The 23,052-nt window shown below is 37.4% G+C and overlaps 1 protein-coding gene across 1 annotated transcript in view; it reads right to left on the minus strand.

Moving 5' to 3' along the window:
* Window positions 1–23,052, minus strand: part of LOC137248415 (uncharacterized) — a 277,648-nt gene that overhangs the window by 2,606 nt on the left and 251,990 nt on the right. Inside the window, exons 32-33 of the mRNA XM_067779354.1 lie at window positions 9,854–9,994; window positions 9,498–9,777 (exon numbers count right to left, since the gene is read on the minus strand). Coding sequence (XP_067635455.1) covers window positions 9,498–9,777; window positions 9,854–9,994 — 421 coding nt within the window. The remainder of the gene's footprint in view (window positions 1–9,497; window positions 9,778–9,853; window positions 9,995–23,052) is intronic.

Below are 23,052 nucleotides of genomic sequence, written 5' to 3' on the forward strand. Positions count from 1 at the left end.
ACTTGCAAATTTAATAAAATTGGTCGATTTTTGGTCGACTTTTTACATTAAAAATAAAAAGGTATTTTAGTTAGAAAAAAGTTTTTTAAACGGGGTCGCCCTCGGTGTTTTCGCAAGCACTTCGAGTGTATTTCTGCCATGAAAAGCCTGTCGGTAAAAGTTCATCTGAATTGCAGATGCCGTTCGGAATCGGCATAAAATATTTGGTACATAGACTTGAAAGAACACCTCTTACTCACTGCTACAACAACAACAACAACACCTCTTAAACAAGAAGCATATAAGAGGAGCTTGAAGTAATATATAACGTTGCTGCAAACAACGGATATAAAAAAGTACTAGTAGATCAGCTCCGAAGGACACATGGAGAACCAAAAAGAAATAATGAAAAGGAAAATAATAACACCTGGACGACTATGACATATACTGGAAAAGCAACATATAAATTGGCAAATTTCTTTAAAAAATACAAAGAGTAGAATTACTGACAGTTTCCTGTCTTAGTCAGCCGCACCAATCGATCAGTAAAACCTACCCTCGGTTCGGAATGAACACACAACACATACACATAAATATACACACGCATCAATTTTGACAATACCTGCTCATGTACCTACGAACTATAAATACAAGACAAACGACAACAACAGATCACAACGAAAACCGACACTGATGATGGCTCAGCGCCGAAACCGATTTGTCTCGAAACCAAATTTGACAAGGGATGACGGAAAATAGTTCCAAAATACATCATATGAAGGTCTCGTCCACCCAATTCGTAAGGAAAATTAAAAATAGCAGGACGCTAATTGAAGGGAAGCTCGTTCCAAATCTCCTCTAAGGTAAAACGAGTTAAGTATTTTTTTTATCACACTAAACGTTTTGTGGAGAGATTAACTAAATAGAAGGGGATCAGAACTGGTAGTGTTATTACGTATCATGTATATATTGCAAATTTTGTTAAGTTTAAAACTGCAAGCACTTTTTTTTAAGTAGTCGGGGTCTTTACCAGCAGAATAATGTCCAAGTTGAGATTTCTAGTGTGTAGGTCGGTTATCTCGCTAGGTCACGTTCTCTTGCTAGCTTTGCAGCTTTCGCCGGGAAGTGTGGTTTGAATTCAGGCATTCCACCGGCCGGAATGAATAGTGTCGAAGCTGAACGGTTGGCTTGCTTTAACAAGAACTTAGCATATGTGATATACATAGGCTGTGAATTGTATTTTTAAATCCAACTTTTATATGAGAAGCAACAGCAAAGCATTCATGAGGGGTTTCAAATCATAGCACGTTCGATGCCTAAATGTATTTTTCCAAAATATTTTAATTATTTTGGGGCTGAAAACTTAAAAAATAAAATCCAGTGCTTCTTCTTTATAATTTTTCCAAAAAAAAAAAAAAACAATTATCCGTCAAATAAACTTCAAGTGGATGCAGTGTAGGTTAAAATTGAGATTTTAAAGCTTGACATGGAGAGTAGTGTCAGTATAAAGGGTTACCAACTTTTAATAAAAATACCAATAGCACAATAATTATTTTTGAAATTTTATAGTTAAGCGCGTTATCCAGATCATAATGCAAACCACGAAAACTGCGAAAACCGCATCTTTAACGAAATTTTGTGAACAAATTGGTAAATAAAAAAGCAATTGATATTTTTAAATAAAATTACTTCAAGCCATGTTGACAAGGGGAAAATTACAATTTGTTGAGCTTTTTCTTATGATATGGGCATTGCTTACTATATAGTTTAGCAGCTTAAATTAAGGTTATGTTGCGGAAGGCAGTGAAAGAAGGCACTCGAATGAAGTATAATGAAGGAATGATGTTCGGAGTTTTTCCAAAATTTGCCCAAAATCCTGAATCACAAAAGAGAGTGTAGTTAAGTACGAAAATGAAAAAAATTTGTTAGGGTTTGCTCGTTTTTTAGCAAGAGATTTTTATTTTAAAAATATAATATACCAATCAAAGTTCATTCTGTTACTTATTTTATCTATGGGGCTTCACATGTACTTTATAAAAACATACTTTTTTATATTTACGCACTTATTCCTCGATGAAAATAAATGAAACACTCATAAATGTAGTCATTAATCATTTTCTTACTTCCATATATTCAGGTGTTCTCATCCCGTTGACGTTTTTCCTTATTCTGACAAGTTCGGCATGCAAAATTTAGAGGGTTGTCTATCATACAAAACTGCCTTTGAGTCCTACTACGATCGTAGTAGATTTCACTATACGTTTAGAAATATTATAACTATATAAGCCGTTAATAGAATTGCTTAGCCAAAAAGATTAATGTAACTTTGTATTCCCTAACAGGTAGGTAGGTAGGTGAAATGGCTGCGACCCTGGTCGCCCAAGTAGCTATTTAAAGCCGTTTTGATGCCATATAACCCGCCTAAAACCTACGGAATGTTACGGTCAATGTATTACAACCAGCCAGAGTTGTTGATAAAATTAAGAATATTCGGGATTGCTATAACAGATAGACCTTTGAGGTCTTCTAGAAACGGGGTTCCAAGGAAACTTAGTCGGGCTCTAGCTAGAGCCGGACATTTACACATAAAGTGTTCAAATGTCTCCTTGGCATTTGGATCTTTGCAGCTTCTGCAGTAGTCGTTATACAGAATGCCAATCTTTTCCGCATGCGTGCCTACTGCCCAATGACAGGTGCAGACTGCTATCAGTTTGCGTGTGTTGGCCCTGGATTTGTTCAGAAGACTTCTCGTCCTCCTTCCATCGTAGTTTGGCCAAATGGATTTTGATATTGCACATGTGGTGATGTTATTCCACTTTGTTTGTGCTTTCTTCAAGTAGAAGCTTTGGATATTCCCTTGGCTACTGCTAAGGGTATGCCTACTTCAACACTGGTTATTTCCTCCTGCGGTTTCCCCTGCGTGCCAGCTCGTCGGCCTTCTAGTTACCCTCTATCCCCCTATGATCCGGGACCCAGATAACGCATAGTTCTAGATTGGTGGATAACTGGAATATGAGTCGCTTACAAACCCACACTTATTTTGAGTTAATGTGTGGCGAGGAAAGCGCTTTTATCGCTGCTTGGCTATCCGACAGGATGCAAACTTTACCAGCTACATTCAAGCCCTCCAGTGATTTGCAGGCTTGCCAAATCGCGAGGATTTCTGCTTGAAACACGCTGCAGTGCGATGGGAGTCTGAATTATGCAGACAAATCTAGGGACTCAGAGTAGACTCCGGCCCCCACTCCCGATTCCATCTTGGAGCCGTCAGTGTAGATTTGGATGTCGTCGACCCTTATGCCCGGGTTTCTCTTCCACTCGTTCCTGTTTGGAATGGCGGTATTACAACCCTACTCAAACTTCAGTTTGCGAGGGTAGTAATCTGTGGCGGTACTACATGTACTATCCGGAAGTTAATTTAGGTTACTACTATGCCCTTGCTGAGTATCCTTCCAACACCCAGACTCCCTGAGTCTCAGTACGGTTTGTGACGATGTACAAAGTATATGCAAGTCGATCGGAAGCAGGTGCAAAATGGGGTCTAAAGCAGCTGTGGGGCAAGTGCGTCCGGCCCCTATGGCACCAGCACACTCAGTGCGCTGGACTTTTTGCAGACTGGTGAGATTGTAGCTCTTACTTAGAACTTCCCACCAAACTATGGAACCATAGGTAAGCACCGGTCGCACCACCGCCTACCTAACAGAATATAAACAAAATTTTGCAGAAAACTAATTTATTTGAAGAATTTGTACGAAAAATTAAGCAATCCAAATTTATTACTTTTGAAATACACGTAAATACTGGCATTTAGAGCTGCCGGAAAAGTGAGGTTATGTTGTTGATATCACCTTTATTATTACATCATGCTTACTTCTAACTATGTATATGTTATAAATGTGTAGCAGAACTAAAATAATATTGACAAATCATATATGTCATACTAATTTTATATAATAAAAATGATTTTATACATTGCATGCATTTTATACCTATGCATTATATTATAAATTTTCTCTCAATTTTCGTTTTGGTGCTGGCTAATTTTTACTTTCCGTACGAATAAGGCAAGATGCACAGGAGATGTAGCTTCATAGACGCGTACAAGATATGACATGTAGCTACGATTTCTCTGCGCCTCAAGATCTGCACACGAAGCTACTTTCGAGCGTCGCTACAAAAAGCAAACAATTATTGAAAAAAATAAGAAATTAAATTTCTTCAGGTATATCCGTCCTCGAAACCAAAGGAAACGCGTAGCCTCATAATGGAATGAAAAAAAGTTTGATGACGTAGCGCTTTTGAAATTTTTCCATTTATTACATTTCTCTCCTGTTTCGCTATCAGTGTTCGGAGTATTTAAAACGGTTACCTGAGTAAACGACTACGCCGGAGTGAAAATAAAATTTTCGGAGTATATTTTTTCTAACTTTTTGAAAGCGGGCGAACAACTAACATCAAATTGATTTCATGGCTTGGCAAACCCTTCGATTGTGTTTTTGCCAGGAAATGTTTCTCAGCAAAAAAGTTATTTGCCTTATCATATGCACATGGAGTCGGCCTAAAACGTGTAGCATGACCAATTAATGCTCCCATTAACACACCACATTCTATCTTCCCGGATATTTATCTCGAAAAAATAGTATTCTAATTATTTTCGGTTTACCATACATATTTCATGCTCTTTTAATGGTTTCAAGACTGGGGCAGATTCCTGTAGAAATGAAAATGGTGACCTGGTAACTGACGTACAGAGTGTAGGGGGCGACGAACCCGATATCGCGATACCTGATGATGAAAAACACTCTCCGGCATCGAACTATGGCGTAGTGAGAATGGCAATATCACGGCTAAAAAATTACAAGGTGCCAAGTAATGATGGGATAACCGCCAGGCTGTTCAAACATGGAAGAGTTGGTATAAGATAAAGAAGCCAAAAAAAAGTGGATCTTGCAGTAAATTTGGACAAGACGAAGTATTTGCTGTCATCGTGGTCTTTGTAGCCACGTCACTGTTGACGGATATAAATTCGAGACTGTGAAGGATTTCGTTCATTTGGGAAGAACCATTAAAAGCAAAAACAATCTCGGCCTAGAAATCAAACGGAGATAACTTTTACCAACAACTGCTTGTTTAGACAATTGAAAAGTAAAGTCCTCTCTCGACGAACAAAATTCTTGCTCTACAAGTCACTCATCATACCTGTCCTGATGTATGACTCGGAATCATGGAAGGTGTCGAGAGAAAAGTTCTCCGGAAGGTTTATAGTCCTATCCGTGATGTCGACGGCGAGTATTGAAGGAGCTATAATGATGAGCTATATGAGCTTCACGCAGATATGACGATAGTGCAGCGATTTACAGATCGCGTCCGGACACATTTTTTGCTTACATTTTACTTTATTTCTCATTCCGTACGAAAAAAGTACAAAAACTGTAAGTAAAATGTGAACAAACATGTCTTAACACACAAATAATGAATTCACGTCATTTCATCCAATCGTCACTTGTAACCAATCAGCTTTTCATACCTATACAATAAAAACTTCAATCAAAAGATATTACGTAGTAATACTATTTAGTTTTCAACTCGACCCAAATAAACCTTTGAGATAAAAAATGTAGCAGGAGGTAAGAGAGGAGCAAAATACTCCGATTGGAATAAAGTCTGAACACTACGTCAGCAATGAAACATGTAGTCAAAAGCGTGACATCACGCGGAGAAAATTTATTTCACAGCTAACTACGATTTTTGCTCTCTAATTTTTTAATGCGGGATCTGTTTATTGGTTCATGGCGTAGCCTCGTGTGCACCTTGCCTCACTTTCATGCGCTACATAAGACCACAATTCCAGGGGCCGTTTTCGCCATCTTCGGTGAACGCTAACAACCACTTTATTTGAAAGAAATCGTTCAGTGATTTTTCAAATAAAGTGTCACTTTGAATTAATGGACGTTAAAAGTTTCCCTCTGACAATGAACCCAAAAGAGTCACATTTTATTTATTAGGAATTGCACTGCGACCATTGGTCTATTGTGCCCTCATCAGATTGCGTCGAGTTCCAGGATGAATACAAATTATGTTTTTATTTAGTTGAACGACGATAGAAACTCAGAAAATGCAAAAAATTTCAAGAAGAACGTATGTTTTTAATTATTTGTGTGTTGCTTTGACGTTGGCGTTGCGTTGCTTATGGATTGAAGCAATTAAAGCGCGTGTGTTCAAAGTCAGATGTACACGCAACGCAAGTGCCAAAACGACGCAAAAGTCACTTTAAGCGTAATTGCTTCACGTGTTATTTATCATCATTAATTAAAAAAGTTAAACTTAGGCAAGATGCACACGAGGTGTAGTTTCGTAGACGCTTACAAAATATGGCATGCAGCTACGTTCTCTCTACGCCTTATGTTGTGCCTAATACGCGTCTATGAAGATACACCTCGTGTGCATCTTCCCTTAGATTATATTTCAAAGAAACATTTTTTAGTTTTAAACTTTGTTCATGATATCCATGTACATGTCTACTACTATGGCAGTCGCTTGCATACTACTATTTCATAATTTAAAAAAAAAAAATTTAGTTCTGAAAAATGCAACCTTGCCACATGCATTTTCAAACACGGTTGCCCACAAATCACACACAGGGTAGGCGATTTGTGACGGTTGCTACACCATGTTTTCATTTAGGAGCAAAATTAATCGAAAAAATGGACCAGGGGGTCAATTCCCTAACTGTGAAAAACTGAAAAATGTACTTGCATTGGAAACACATTTGCACACACAATTTACACTTTAAATTTTCATGCGATTCTGTAAACTATTGTGCACATTGTTTTGCTGAATGAGCGCTGAATGTAAAAGTCTTATGTCAGTGAGAAAATATTCATCAAACGCCATGAAAACAAAAGTCATTCTGCAACACTGCGTATGAGTTTTGAATGTCATAATAGTGTACACTGGCTGCCAAGAAAACTCACGGAGTTTTTATCAGTGAGATATTTTGTTAACAGTTTTGCTTTACAGAATCAGAATTTCAAAGTTTACACAATTTCTTGTGTACACTTTAAAACTCACAGTTAGCGAATAGGGCCCCAGGCATCAGGAAAAAGGACCAAATTTTAGTTTTATTTTATTGGGTTACAAACAAATCGGCAAATTACTAGAGTGTCGTATTCGTTGTAAAAAGCAAACATTTTATGATGTTTGCGTGGTTTCCTTTTCTGGCTTTAATCCAAACTGCATAAACAAAAATAAAATGTACCTTTAGGCATTACATTTTCACATTTCTAGGATAAGACTACATATGTCTTTCACCAATCAAACGTTGTGAACCTAGTTTTGCTTGATTGTAATGAAATAAAATGTATTGCGCAGTTAGGTTTTAGTAAGGAACGGTTAAAAAATTTACGCTGTGGCAAACTCAGTACATCGTTAAAGAAACTAAGCAATTGTGTTAATGCTATTTTTATAGATGCTTACTTTTTCCCTAACAGTTTAAACTTCATACCAGATCCTAGATTCAGTAAGTGTGGTTTTGAACTCAGACTAAAAATCAAGCGTCTTAAAAGTCTCAAATTTCGTGGTAAGAATTCCATTGAAGTAAATTAAAATTATATGTGGGTTAATAAATTTGTGGCAAATTTTATTAGCAGTATTTTGAATTTTTGTTTCAGTGAAAAAGAAATAAAAGTACCAAAACCGTGCCGAAAATGGACCAAAATTGAGAAAAAAGGACCAGCGGACCAAATGGGGTTGGAAGGAACCATTTTTTAGGGTGGTTTTTTGCACTCCTAACAGGAATCAGTAAAAATTAAAATTTGACGTGGTGCCATTTAAAATACTAAACATTTGCCATCATCCGGTGGCAAAATCCTGAGCCAGATAAATAATTTTGCATGTAAATGCAACAACAACGATTTGAGCCAGATAAATCCAGATAGAAGTCTGGTTCAATTTGTGAGCCAGATAATTTGTTAATTACTTCTTTTTAGTTTGGCAACGCTGCCTTTAATAATCCTACTTTTTCAAAAATAGATGTCGCTGCTTAGCCTTTCGCCGTATGAGTTAAATGAAAAACAGCGGCGGCACATGCCCATCACATTTCACGTGTGCCAAAATTTCACGACATCTGCTTCTCAAGTCTCTCAATGATCCAGAGCATTCCCGTGAGAATTGAGCGTGAGCCGGAGCTGCAAAACTCACTGGAAGACGGCCATTATATACAAAACGCGAAATGAGATGAAAGAAAATTCTCGAAAGTGAATCAAACAAATTAATAACTCGTGTGGTGCCATTTAAAATAACAAGAATACATAAGATTTACAATGGATTTGAGTCCGTGTATTACGATCACGTATCGGAAAACGCTTTCACTCAAACAATAAATCAGACCAATTCTAAATATTCTCGCGGATTTTTTTATTCCCGCGAAAAAATTCCTCCAATTCTTTTCTCCTAGGTAGAAGAAAAATTGGGGAATAGGAATTTCGAATTTTCGAAGTCAGCTGTTTTGTCAATTGAAATTTCGTTGCGCATTTCTTATTTTGTTTAAAAAATTGAAAAGTTTAATTATTGTTGCGAATTTGTTTGAAATTAAGAAATAAGGTATAAACAATGCACATTATTGCATTTCATTTGGTATTCACTGATATGAGTAATGAATTGGTGACACAGCAACATCAGCAGAGGAGCATAAGAAGAAGACGGCGGGATAACACAAATCCGCCGAAGTTGCCTGCTTTCATTCTGCAAAGCAATTTTCTGGCGGCCAAGTCGAGTTGAGTTCGCCTTTCGCCATATGCCAAAATCTATTTAAACCTTCTTAAAAAATCCTTGCGCAATTTCTGGATGGCTGCATCAAATATGCGAAGAGCTCTTCCATTGCTTATGGTATATTTATCGACTTAAAGAATATTGTGGTTGTTGTTGTTGTTGTATTAACAGTGAGAATATTGTGGTAGAATCTAAATACATATTTTAGCACAAATTTGTACAAATAAGTGTTCTTTCTTAAAATAACCAATTTCCTTTAACTATTTTGATGCATTCCCTTTAATTTAACTAGTGAAAAAACTCCTATGAAATGGCAGACAAATCTCCCTCTCCCTCACATTCATAATACCTACTTTTCTCCCATAACCGGTTTCCGCTTTTTCGAACATTGTTCAGAATAGGAGGAAAGGGAGAAGTGAAAAAACTCACAAGGAATTTTTATTTAGAATACGAGGAATGGGAGAAGGGAAAAAACTCGCACGGAATTTTCGTTTAGAATTGGGCTGAATATGATTTTGTCAAACTATTTAAAAAAATTAAAATGAATTGTAATTAGTACACGTATCCACTATTTAGTATATTTCCTTAATCCGATCCACCATTTAAGAGATATTGCGATGTCAAAAATTGGTTTCGATCACGGATCGTATTACACAATACCGGCCCTGGATTCCGCGCTTTACGGAGTAATTAACCTAAATATAAGATCACAGTGTACGGAGGTTATGAATGCCATTTTACCTATTTACTTTCAATTTAGCCTCTTCTTCCCTTAAAGCTGCCATATTTCGCTCACGCGTCTCTGGATCTTCGTCTTTATGCGTAGTTGAGTGTAATTGTAGCTCCGAAAGCAAACGAAAAGCTAAGGGACAAAACTTACATCTGTGTATATTATAACCCAGATGTACACGTAAATGCCTATTCAGTACACCTCCTCTAGAAAAGCACCGTTCGCAGTATTTGCATTTATATGGTTTTTCACCGGTATGAGTACGCATATGCTCCCTTAGGCGCGCAACTGTTGCAAATCTATTTAATACAAACAGAGAGCAATGCTAGAATAAATTTAGATAAATATATTAGGAGGAGGATTTTTATAACTTACCGCGTTTCACAACAATCACATTTATGGGGGTTTTCGCCGCTATGAATTCTTTTATGTAGATTTAAGTCCCAATTTTTTTTAAATCGTTTGCCACAAATATCGCATGGGTATTGGTAGTTCTTGTCATGTATGGTTTTGTCTCTGAAAAAAAAAACGCAAGTAATCAGGACAATAAAAAAAAAACGATTTTCCTTTTAGCGAGGATTTGAATTTTGTAACTAAACTAAACATTTTTTGGCTACTAAAAAGTCGAGTATGTTCAAATTTAAACACGGTCTTAGTATTTATAGGCCCACTTGCAGAACGGCAAGTTATTTTTTTAGCTTAGAGCTAATTTAAAAAATTTGTAAAAAATGTATGAGTTTAACTCTCTAACGCTCTAACGTCGCCATCTTGAACGCCCTTACAAATATGAATGTGGTCGCTTTACAAAACTCCTTTTTTTTTCAGAGGAAAAAAGTATGTAAAACTATACAAGTCGCTTTTCTGAAAAAAATATACAAATAAATAAAGTACTGGACGGGAATTATGGTCACATTACACCTTTGTACAATGACCCGCCCTTGATGATAATTTCCAGGCGAATGGCTATTCGAATATTTTCTACCGTGTGAGATGGTCGTGCTAGAACCTTAATGAAACGAACCGAATCTATACCCGGCAAAGGGCTATCAACACCCAACATTCCCCCAAAGCATTTGGGGATTGTCTTTGTCGTTAAAGCAACAACGTGCGCTATATAATAAAGACACGAAGCTCGCTTGGTATATTTACTGTCAGCGAAGGCTTGGCCAGATGTGTACACGATCTATTCGGCTTCGGAGCCCCTGACTAAAGTTCGCCGCAGCGTCGAATTCAATATTAGGTTGCCAAAACGGATCTTCTCAGAGTTCAAACAATTCAGGTTTAAGGGATCAAGACTAAAGCCAGAACCTAAATTAATATTTCACCAAATTAGTATATCTCCTGCCTTGTCCATCCTCCTGTTGTGTGTTGAATAACTTTTCCCATCATGTAATATATTAACAACTACTCCAGAAGAGGAGTATACTGTTAATACACGTCCAAAAATGTCAAGAGTGTTCAAAAGGCACGTTTTGACCTCGGTACCAATAATCTGAACAATAACCCCGGGCCGTTCCAAAACGGGGTAGGATCCAAGTCTCTTCGTTTCCCAAGACAGTCGGTTTTATGTACCGGAGCGACTCGGGATTTTTCCCGACCAAGGACTGTCATTTCAGTGTAACCCCATTACCAATGCTTACCCAAGGACGTCCAGTCCCAGGGCCACAACAGCAGTTGCGTCCTAGCCTTTCACAACCCAGGCGTAGTCACCCGCCACTTACTCTCAGAGTGGCAACGTCTCCCAAGTTGCACTTCAGAATTCTGCAGTTAAACTGTAATGGATTAACTGGGAAGATCACGGAGATCGATTCAAAAGACTAAACTTACAGCAAGATCTACTCTGCAGATCTGTTCTGGGTATAATGTCCACAGAAAAGATCGCGAGGGCGGAAATGGAGGCGGCGTCGCGTTTATCATACACCACTCAGTGCAATATCATATATTTGATCCCGACATCGGCCGAAGGGACAGTGTCTTAGAACGTCACTGTCCGGTCAGGCGATGAAAACCTAGAAATCATCAACATCTACATCCCTCCTGCCACCTGTTGCACCAGTGGATACCGCCCTAATATCAGCGCCTTACTCACTGGCAATAATCGCATTATCTTAGGCGATTTCAATGCCCATCACGATCTATGGCATTCAAACTTGCAGGCAGACAGTAGGGTGAGATGTTGGCGGATCAAATAGAAGAAACTATGTTCTGCACAATAAGCGGAGACGCCCCAACACGTATGGTAGGAAGCTGTCACAGTTCGCCGGATATATCAATCGTGAGCGCAGGACTCGTAAACTGTGTCAACTGGCAGCCGATGGTAACATTGGCATCCGACCACCTGCCTATACTTATTTCGCTCGAGCGTACAGCCGACTTCATCGTCACAGAAAAACGCACTTTCATAAACTTTACAGACAACCGCTTTGCTGCCCTCCCTATCCCGACTGATCTTCGCCAAGGGGAGCGTGTTTTCGCAAGGTCATTGAATCCGCCTCGGCTCGCTTTATTCCCGCCGGTAGAATTCCCGAAATTCGGCCTCACTTTCCGGAGGAGTCCGCAAATTTAGCGAGAGAACGTGACCTTATAAGACAGCTCGATCCTGGCGACTTCCAAATAAGGGATATAAACTTTGGTAATAAACCAATAATATTGTTAGTTTAATTTTTATTTAAATGAGTTTTAAGCTGGGATTACCCTTATTGCTTTAAATATATGAAAAAATTTATTTGAAGCAATTTTTAATTTTATAATTTATTTAATGATTTGGGAAAAATTTAACCAACGTGACATCAGGACGGACAAGGCGAAAGCAGTTTCGATTATACGTTGTAAATCTTTTCAAAGCCTTTTCTCCCGGGAGTGGGATTTGAACCCGCACTCCTACGATGGTTGAAAATGTTACAAACGCATTCAGCCACGTCATGCCTTAGTTGTTGTAAACCTTATCCCAATTGCCTTCTTTGCATATTTTTCTTTATTCACAGTCCGCACTTCGTATGGCATCATGTGGTAAAGTTATGCGTTGTTAAGGCGGTTTCAAAGAAGCTTGGTGTTGTTGCTTTTTGGTTCCATTTATAGAACTACAACGAATTAACCAATGTTGTCTATTTGTATGAGTTTTAAGCGGGGATTACCCTTATTTTCATTTATTTAGAGTTTCAATATTTTAAAAACTAATTAGAATTTTCTTTTATTTGAAGTATTCAAAAATTTTCAAGTTTAAACGGAAACTAAAAATTATTTTTAAAAATTAAAGTACAAAGTACAAAGTAGTTAACACTATATTTACTCCCTCCAAGAAAATTTAAAATTTAAAACGAATAAATAATTAATTAATATTTTTCTTTTTTGTTGTTTAATGTATTTGTATTTAAATTAATGTTAATAAGTATGTTTGCTGGTTTAAGTAAATCAATTGAAATATTTTTAATAGTATTTTTGTATTGAATTGTAAATGTTTTATGTTTCTTAGAGATAACTTTAAAAGGTCCTTCATAAGGTGATTCTAAATTAGATTTACGAAGAACTTTAACAAAAACATACTCACAATTTGTGAAGAGCGTCATTAGAAAAATCATGTTCTTTATTCTATTTGAAGCAATTAATTCACCAGGTATTCTAAGTGTTTGGCATTAACAAGTTCAGCGGATGAGCATTTTAAATCTTCTTTAATAGATGTTCCTAAACCAAAGATGAATGGTAAAATGTCAGACCAATGAACCGTCGTTTGATGCTATAATTGCTGCTTTTAAAGTTCGATGAAATCTCTCTATCATGCCATTCCGATAGAAACACTTTCTTGGCTGGAGCATCATCTTTCATTCGCATAACATGGCCTAGCCAGCGCAGCCGCTGCGTTTTAATTCGCTGGACTATGTTGATGTCTGCGTATCGCTCGTACAGCTCATCATTAAATCTTCTTCGGTACTCGCCATCGCCAACGCGTAGAGGTCAATAAATCTTTCGAAGAACTTTACTCTCGAACACTCCCAAAGCCGCTTCATCTTCTGTTGTCATGGTCCATGCTTCTGCCCCATATAGCAGGACGGGTACGATAAGTGACTTGTACAGTATGATTTTCGTTCGCCTAATTTACTATGGTATTTGTTGAAATGTCTTTAAGTGGATAAGCTTCAGGCCAACGTGAAAATCTGTCAATAATTGTTAAAATATAACAATTTTCATTTGAAACTGGAAGAGGTCCAACAATATCCATATGAATATGTTCAAAACGTCCTGATGGTATTTGAATTTTTTGAATAGGAGATTTAGTATGTCTTGAAATTTTGGATTTTTGACAATTGATACAAGATGAAGTCCAATCGTTAATTTCTTTACGCATGTTAGGCCAATAATATTTATTTTGAATTAATTTTCTAGTTGTTCTTATACTTGGATGAGATAATGAGCGAATTTTGTCAAATATAATTCTTCTCATAGAATGTGGAACATAAGGTCGAAAAGGTTGTAGAGAAATATCACACCATATATTTAAATTAATAACTGAAGTATGAATTTCTTTTAAATTATTTTTAGAATTTTGATCAGAAATCGTTTTTTGTAAAAATTTATCAGTTTGTTGTTCTTTATATTAAGTTTCTAAATTTATATCTTGAGTTGAAATTGCATTTATTTCTCGAATACGGCAAAGTGCGTCGGCAACTATGTTGTCTTTTCCACGTATATATTGAATAGCATTTGTAAATTGAGCAATATATTCAAGATGAAGTATATGGTCCAGTCCTAGGACATCGCAATGTTAATTGGACCATATTTTTTGTATGAATTGTGGTTAATTTTGGAGCATTCCGTTGGTCCCTAGCGAGTACTCCATACATGCATGCATGGAGTACTCGCGATTTTTGCAGGGTGGCACTAGGAATGTCATCAATTTATGTAAATACAAAATCGAAGTCAGAAAATACTGTCACGAATTTACTGAAATTCCTCTTATTTGCAGCCTTCTACTAACGTTCGAATCACTAAACTGTTTAATAAATAACTCCACTATTCAATAATGCAAAATGGCCTTTATTCAAGTACTTCACAATACTACTACTTCTCGACAGATAGCGTGCTTAAATTAAACTCATTGCTGATTTCTCAGATTGCGCTCTTTTATACTCTTCGATTTCCTCGTTCCATACTTCTAGGCGTTTCCAGAATTTACTTAGTTACTGCTATAAAATTATAACTACAGATGCACGTGTATAGTTTCTCATATGCGCGTGTATATGAGAGTGATAATTGCACAAATTATTGCCTACTTTTGGGAGTATCTCAGATATATGCATGTGCTTGTGCGTTGCTCTCCGCTGCTTGTATGGACATATGTGTAGACATAATGATTAATTTGGTTATGTGCATACAAGTCACTGCTCAGTATCGGCCTAGAGATGATAGTATCCCTTAGTGTTGCTAGTATTCGTTACAATACTTCATTAATACAGCGTTGGAAAGTTCGAGCACTGTTTCGTAAACCGAAAGGCATTCTTACGAATTCAAACATTCCAAAAGGGGTAATTACTGCAGTTTAATGAATGTCTTCTTCTGCCATTGCAATTTGGTGGTAAGCACGCACAGGATCAATTTTGGAAAAACAATTCTTGTTTTTTAAATCAATTGTTAAATCGTGGGTATGTGGTAAAGGACACCGATCTGGTGTAGTAATAAAATTAAGTCTTCAATAGTCTCCGCAAGGTCTCCAATCATTTGGTTCTTTTTTAGGAACGAGATGAAGTGGAGATGCAATAGGAGAATTTGAGGGTTTGCTTATACCCGTTTTAACTAAAAATTCAAATTGAGCTTTAGCAATTTTAAGCTTGATTGGATCAAGCCGCCTGGGTTTCTAAAATGGCAAAACATGGTTCTATCCTGTGAACCGTATGGTGTTTAACTTTTTTAGTATAATCTGGTTCACAGGTAATAGACGGAAATTCATTAAGTAATTTTGAAAACTTATTTTCGACAATAGGAATTTTGAGTAGAAAATATCAGAAAATCCAGCAACTTTAATTTTTGTAGTAGAATCCATTATTTCATTATATTTTTGCTCCTAAAATGGGTGTATCAATGTTCGCAATACTGAATGGAAATTCAAAATCTCTTCTTAAACCTAAATCAATTTTGAGCAGTTTTGTACCGAAGGTTTTAATTGAACAACCGTTTGCTACAGTCAAAGTAAGATCCGAAGTTCCTGTATCGATAAGAAAATTATGTTTATTGCATTTATCAAATATGAATAGGCGACGAGTAGGTTTAATAATAGTTCCATTATCCGTCACCGTTATAATGGATTGTTTCAGTTTAAATTTTGTTCAGAATTTGAATTATGATTTTGATTAAAATTACAGGGAGGTATACATTTAAATTTAAATTAAAATTTCTTAAATTTTTTGTGATACCAACGAATATTTTGTGAATTCAAATTTCGTTTTTTAGAAAAATTTCTGGATCTTGAAAAATTTCAAGATTAAGATCTATTTCTTTCATTAGATCTTGAACGAATTTGCAATTGATTAATATCATTAGAAATTTAATTTAAATTTTGATAAATAGCCGTAGTTAATTCAGTTAAGTTTTTAACGCACTGTTCTAAAATATTATTATTAGTATAAGGAGATTTGGAAGAATGAGGTTTGTTGATTAAATCAAAAAGTTTGTCAGCCAAAATAATTACTTCATCTTTATTTTGATTGTTACTAGAAGTTAAATGGATTTATATTTCTTGTGGCAATTTACGAATCCATAATTTTAAAAGTTATGCTTGACTTACAATGGAGTCAGTACCTATAAGTAATTTCATAAATCTAAATAATTCAGATGGTGAACGATCACCAAGTTAAGTTTTTGAAAATAATTGTTCTAATCGTTTTTCTTCGCTAAAGGCTTGGTTTCCTCGAAAGCGGTGCCGCTATATAGCGGCCGTTACATTACGGTAGAGTACGTTGTCAAAAATATTGCAATGTAAAAGTAATTATGTGGAAACTAAGAAGACGGTGAAGTTCACCGTAACGTAATATAGCGGCCGGGCATAAAACAACCCTGCCTTCATGACGGTAGAAACTCGTTCATCACCGGTTTTCCCACCGTTATTGTTAAAACGGTGAATATTTTGTCAAATATTTCAAATTATTTATAAAATAAACATTTTTGAATTGAATTTTTTTCTTGTGAGCTTATTAAAAGAAAAATTATAAAAAACTAAAAAAAACATGCAAAAATGTAAAATTAACTTTTGCAACTCGTCTGCCGTAACCGTTCGTAGTTTCCAACAAAGCGTTGCCGCTAGAAACGGTGAGTATACCGGCCGCTCTTTAGCGGTCGTAATATAGCGGTACCGCTTTTGGAGGAAATTAAGCCTTAAGATAAAATCTTTCACATAATATTTTTTTGATTGTGTCATATTTATTGAAAAGAGGAGGAGGGTTAATAACGTCTAAAATTTTAGATATAGTATCTCGTTGAAGAGTAACTTAAACATTTTGAAATTTTAAATTGTCATCATTGATATTACCCGTGTTTTTTTTACAAGCGTATATGTTTACGTTTGCGCGTAAAAGCAACGCTTATCCTCGCTTAGATAATGCTTAGGAGACCTATCCAGCGGTAGTGGTTAAATAACTATCTACAGAACAGGGTGTACCTAAAATCGGAGACACAAACCTCTGGTGGCCATAATGTATAAAATATAGCTGAATCAGTTGCGATGAATAGTGGACACGCATAGAATACATAGAATTAGTGCAGAGGGTGAAACATAGAAACATATTTCAGTTAGATATGAGTATAATGCGTATTGAAATTTAGTAGTACAAATTTTATGCGCAGCAATTTCAGAGGCGTATTTAAAGTTTGACGCTTAACAGTCCATATAAAGTTTAAGCGTAAACGTCTATAGATGTAAAAAGAAGCACGGCTATTGTTAATTTCAAATTGGCCTTCAACAAGTAAAAACCAGGCATCGGGAGATTCTTGCCAAAATTGTGGTAATTTAATAGATTTAGTAGAAGACGCATTTGTAAAGTTATCTTCTGTTGAAGTATCTTGTGTTATATTAGAGATGTTGTTTTGTGTTGTATTAATGTTAGAATTTTGAGTTGTATTGTGAGCCATTATGTTATTTGTATAGTTGTTATTTTGATTTTCCGAATATGTAAAATTACGAGTTCGTATTGGTGAACGTGGAACCATATAAAAAAAAAACTAAAATGAATTATTTGAAAATTAGAAAATATTAAAGAATTTTTTTGGAAATGTAATTAATAATTTAAATAAAACATTAATTTTATATAAAAACTAGCAGACCCGGCAGACGTTGTTCTGCCCAAAATTTGGCCTATCTGCATACATTTTAATAAGCTTTTTCCGTCTAACTCTGCCCTACCCCTCTAGACTTTTTCCTAATCTTTTTATTCACTCCTCCCTCCGTCTTTTTCGCTTCATCTCCATCTTCGTCTCATTCTATCTCTTTCTCAGTCTCATTCTCTCTTTTCTCTTCTCTCAAGTTTTTCTCCTTCTTCTTCATCTCTTATTGCCAGTCCCAGAGGGTGGTATGTATTTTGTTCCAGTCCCGTTCAGAGTTTCAGTCCCAGTCCCACTCCGAGTCTCAGTCTCAGTCCCAGTCCTAGTCCTAATCCCAGGCCCAGTCCGTCTCTGGTATACTTCCCGGAAAAAGCATCGTAAATACTAATATAGGCAAATTTATATACATTTCAGGAAAATCGAATAGGACGTATGTAAATAGGTTTGTGGGTATTATTAATTCTTGTCTTTGTTTCGGCTTCGCATGCATATTTATCAGTTTTTCCAGGTTGATGCGACTAAATCGAATATCACAATAAACTTTAGAGCTCTCAGCAACAGCTTTCATTTGATATCCATAATACACACACATTCTAGGGGCATCCGGGTCTATGTTTTGGCCTATATCTCGAGACCCTAGTTACTAAGCGGTGTAAAACTTACTCTGTATTATAACACACATCATCAGCTTCAATTTGATACCTATAATATAAAAACACATTCTAGGTGTATTCGGGTCCACCCTAGCCTCCCAGTTGTATGAAAATTATCCTGTACTATAGCACTCATTAACAGATTTCATTTGATAACCATATTGTATAAACACATTCTAGCGGTACCCGGGTCCACGTTTTGGGCTATATCTCGAGACCCTAGCCTCCCAGTGGTATGAAAATTATCCTGTACTATAGCACTCATTAACAGCTTTCATTTGATATCCATATTGTATAAACACATTCTAGGGGTACCCGGGTCCACGTTTGGGCTATATCTCGAGACCCTAGCCTCCCAGTTGTATGAAAATTGTCCTGTACTATAGCACTCAGCAACAGCTTTCATTTGATATCCATATTGTATAAACACATTCTAGGGGTACCCGGGTCCACGTTTTGGGCTATATCTCGAGACCCTAGCTTCCCAGTAGTATGAAAATTATCCTGTACTATAGGACTCACCAACAGCTTTCATTTGATATCCATATTGTATAAACACATTCTAGGGCTACCCGGGTCCACGTTTTGGGCTATATCTCGAGACCCTAGCCTCCCAGTTGTATGAAAATGATCCTGTATAATAGCACTCCTCAACAGCTTTCATTTGATATCCAAGTTAACACGCGCCAGTTGCCCTTATCGCAACATTCCCACGTATGGCCAGTACACGCGCGCCGAGTCAGCAAATTATATTTCCCACAACATACGGCTGCGCATGGCAACCCAACACCTTAATTCAAGGCCATGGTTAGTGACGGCAACTAACACCAAAGAGTATATATTTGTCAAGAGGCGTCACTCGATACTTTTGTTGTTGCCAAAGCAAATTACTCGATGTTTTCTCAAGGTAGTCGTTGGTTTTTTTTATCAGATGTATTTATAAAAACGCCTTCTATACATTTTCGTGGGGTTTTTGTGTTTATTTTATTGATTGTACTAAATTAATTAATTAATTCTCTTTCCAAAAATCGTAACTATGCAAAGTCACTTTACCGCATAACTATATAGGATTCAATTTAAAAAAACTAAACAAAACTTCCTTGAGAATCACATTCGACATGACAGGGTTGCTTTGACAACAACAAAGTATCGAGTGACGCCTCTTAACAAATATATACTCTTTGCTAACACCTGCAAATTATGGTTCTCACTACATACGGCTGCGCATGGCAACCTAACACCTTAATTCAAGGCCATGGTTAGTGACGGCAATTAACACTCATGCTACTGAACTACTCCAGACGCACAGTCAGCTAAATTCTATTACACATGATTGTGAAATGCACACATACAGCACCTGTGGGAAGAAACCGACTTCAACATTCTCACACAGCGGGCTGTCAACAAGTTACGCAAGAGGCGCGTCGCGGCTTGTTGATTGGCTATATATGGGAGCAGTTGCGGCAGAGCCGGCAGTCGAGTTCGGGACGGATTAGAGTTAACAGTAAATTAATCTTAGTTATAATTGTGAATTAATTGAATTAAAATATACTTGTAAAAGACTATTTGAACTTGTGTTGTTTAGTGTTGTTGGTTGGGCGAGTTGGCCCAACAAATTAATTTTTTTTATAAAACAAGGACTATAGTCCTTTAACTGGCGCCCGAGCAGGCACCCAGGAAGTGAAGGGAACTGTGAAAAAAATTCAAAAAAGAATTTGTTCGCAAAAAAAAAGAAAGAAGAAACTGTGAAAAAAATTCAAAAAAGAATTTGTTCAAAAAAAAAAAAAAAAAAAGAAGAAACTGTGGAAAAAAAGTGCTAAAAAGGAAAAACTGTCCTTGCAAAAAAGAAAGAGCCGACTAAAGAATTTGTTGAAAGAAGGAAACCATGGAAAAAACTAAGGGAGAATTTCTGGCAAGATCATCAGCATTACATACTACCGGCATTACCTACTAGTGGAAGTTCCTGAAGTGCCTGGACGCATTGCAACGTAATTCCTGAGAGCTCATGTACGCACTGCAGTGTAATTCTGATATAGTACGGATGATTTATCTCATCACGTGAGTATAAAAAACACAAAGGTAAAGTAAAAAAAAAAAAAAAATATTTCCACAAAAAATGGACGATATAAGAGCCACAGTGACAAATTTGACTGGGGCCGTCAACGCCCTTCTTGAAAAAATAAATTTGCTAGAAAGGCGGGTGGCTCGCGTTGACTCAGCTAGCTCTTCATCTACAGCGGCCACTACTCCAGTGGTTGAAGAAGTGGTGGCTCATCCACCCACCTCTGAGGCTGAGATCAGAGATATCTGTAGGCTCCCTGATTGTGTTAAGGAGCTACAAGTGTTTGACGGTAACCCTGTCCAGTACATCTCATGGATTCACTCTGTGGAAGTGATCCTTTCAGACTTTGCGGTAATGAAGGGAAAGCCCCTTTACCGAGCGATTCTCCAACATATTAGGCAGAAGGTGCGGGGAGCAGCTGATTCTGCACTTATTTCCTACAATATATTCGATAGCAATTGGGGAAAAAGTAAGGAATGCCTCTCCCTGCACTACGCAGATATGAGGGATGTTGGTACACTCGAACACCAACTGCACCAGCTACAGCAAAAGGGAATGAGAATCGATGAATTCTACGCCAGGGTCCCTTATTATTAATAAAATAAAAGCCGAATCCTACACGGAAGATGCCGTTAAAGTTCTGGTAGAAACCTACCGAAATAGTGCCCTGGACGTTTTTATACGTGGGCTTAACGGCGAAATGTCGCGAATGCTCCTTATACGACGCCCTAAAACATTGCCAGAGGCATATTCAGCCTGTTTGGAAATCCAAAATGTGGATTTCCGCAATTTTTCCGTTCATACGAACAATTCCAATAACCGTGTGGCTGTCCCTGTTAACAATTTGCCAGGTACCTCCTCATTTAGGAATAGGATCAGTTACCCCCTAAACCTACTTGGCGCAACCAGGAAAAGCACTCATATGTAAGGAGTGACCGCCCGTCAGGTCGATTTGCAAATGCCAGCACCCCACTACATGCGCCTGTAGAGAAAATGGACGTAGACCTCTCGGTACAGACACGCAACGTTAATTACATGAATCGCCCAAATCCGTTTAAAAGAAGCGCAAGCTCAGAAAATCTACCACGGAAGCAGCAAAGGGTGTTCCATACTACACCCGAGGAGAGCGAAGAGGGAGATATGGACCCGAAGGAATCGCCAAGTGAAAACAACTCGGAGGATTTTCTGTCTTCCGGTCATCTAGCGTACCATACTTAGAATATACTTTGCCTGACGGTCGTGTGCTGGATTTCCTCGTGGATACCGGCGCAAATAAGAATTTCATAAAAAATAATATTGCAACGAAAACAACTCCTGTAAAGAAATTATTCAATGTAGCTTCGGTGGGGGGTAGCGTGCCAATAAAGGATAAAGTAAAACTATAATTATTCGAAAGTGTGGGTAACTCCACCGAATTTGATTTCTTCGTTTTACCGACTCTTAGTGAATTCTGCGGAATCATTGGGGACGATACCCTGAGGAAATTAGGCGCGATAATAGATAGGAAGAATAACCTCCTTAGTATAGACAATTACAAAATCCCCTTGAAAGACAGAAGATCTCTCGATGTAAACTTCACATTAGGAAAGGACCTACCTCTTGATATCCATGGAAAGGTCAATTCACTATTGGAAAAATACTCTGGTCTTTTCAAACCACTTAACGGTTATGAGCTTGCAAACACGAATGTCCGTGCAGAAATAAAAACATCAACTGACGAACCGGTGTATAGTAAATCCTACCCCTACCCAGCATGTATGAGAGATGAAGTCGAAAAACAGGTAAATGAGCTCCTAGACGAAGGTATCATCCGGCCGTCGAAAAGCCCATACAATTCCCCAATTTGGGTAGTCCCTAAAAAGCCTAAGGCGAATGGGGAAAACAGTATCGTATGGTTATAGACTATAAACGGTTGAACGCTGTAACTATCGCCGATACTTACCCAATTCCCGATATAAACGCTACTCTTTGCAGCCTTGGCCAAGCCAACTTCTATACTACAATTGATTTGACTTCCGTATTTCACCAAATTCCCATGAAGGATTCGGACATCCCAAAGACAGCCTTGTCCACAATGAATGGCAAATATGAATTTCTTCGGTTGCCATTTGGGTTGAAAAATGCGCCTGCGATTTTCCAAAGGATGATAGACGATGTCCTCAAGCAGTACATCGGGAAAATTTGTTACGTCTATATCGACGACATCATCGTATTTGGCAAGGATGCAGAGGAACACCTCGTTAATGTTGAGAAGGTTTTTGCAACGCTTTGGGAGGCGAATCTTAAGGTTAATTTGGAAAAGACATGCTTCTTTGAAAAAGAAGTCGAATTTCTAGGCTATGTTATTACTCCCGATGGAGTACGCGCTGACCCAAAAAAGGTAGAAGCTATTAAAACGATTTCAGCCCCGGAAAATTTGAAGGATTTAAAAAGTTTCCTTGGTATGACTTCATACTATAGGAAATTCATTAGGGATTACGCCAAGGTCGCAAAGCCACTCACCAACCTCACTCGGGGGGAAAATGCACAGGTAAAAGCAAACGCGTCCAAAAATG

Source organism: Eurosta solidaginis, chromosome 4 (assembly GCF_040869045.1).
Source record: "Eurosta solidaginis isolate ZX-2024a chromosome 4, ASM4086904v1, whole genome shotgun sequence".
In the NCBI taxonomy this organism is placed as follows: Eukaryota; Metazoa; Arthropoda; class Insecta; order Diptera; family Tephritidae; genus Eurosta; species Eurosta solidaginis.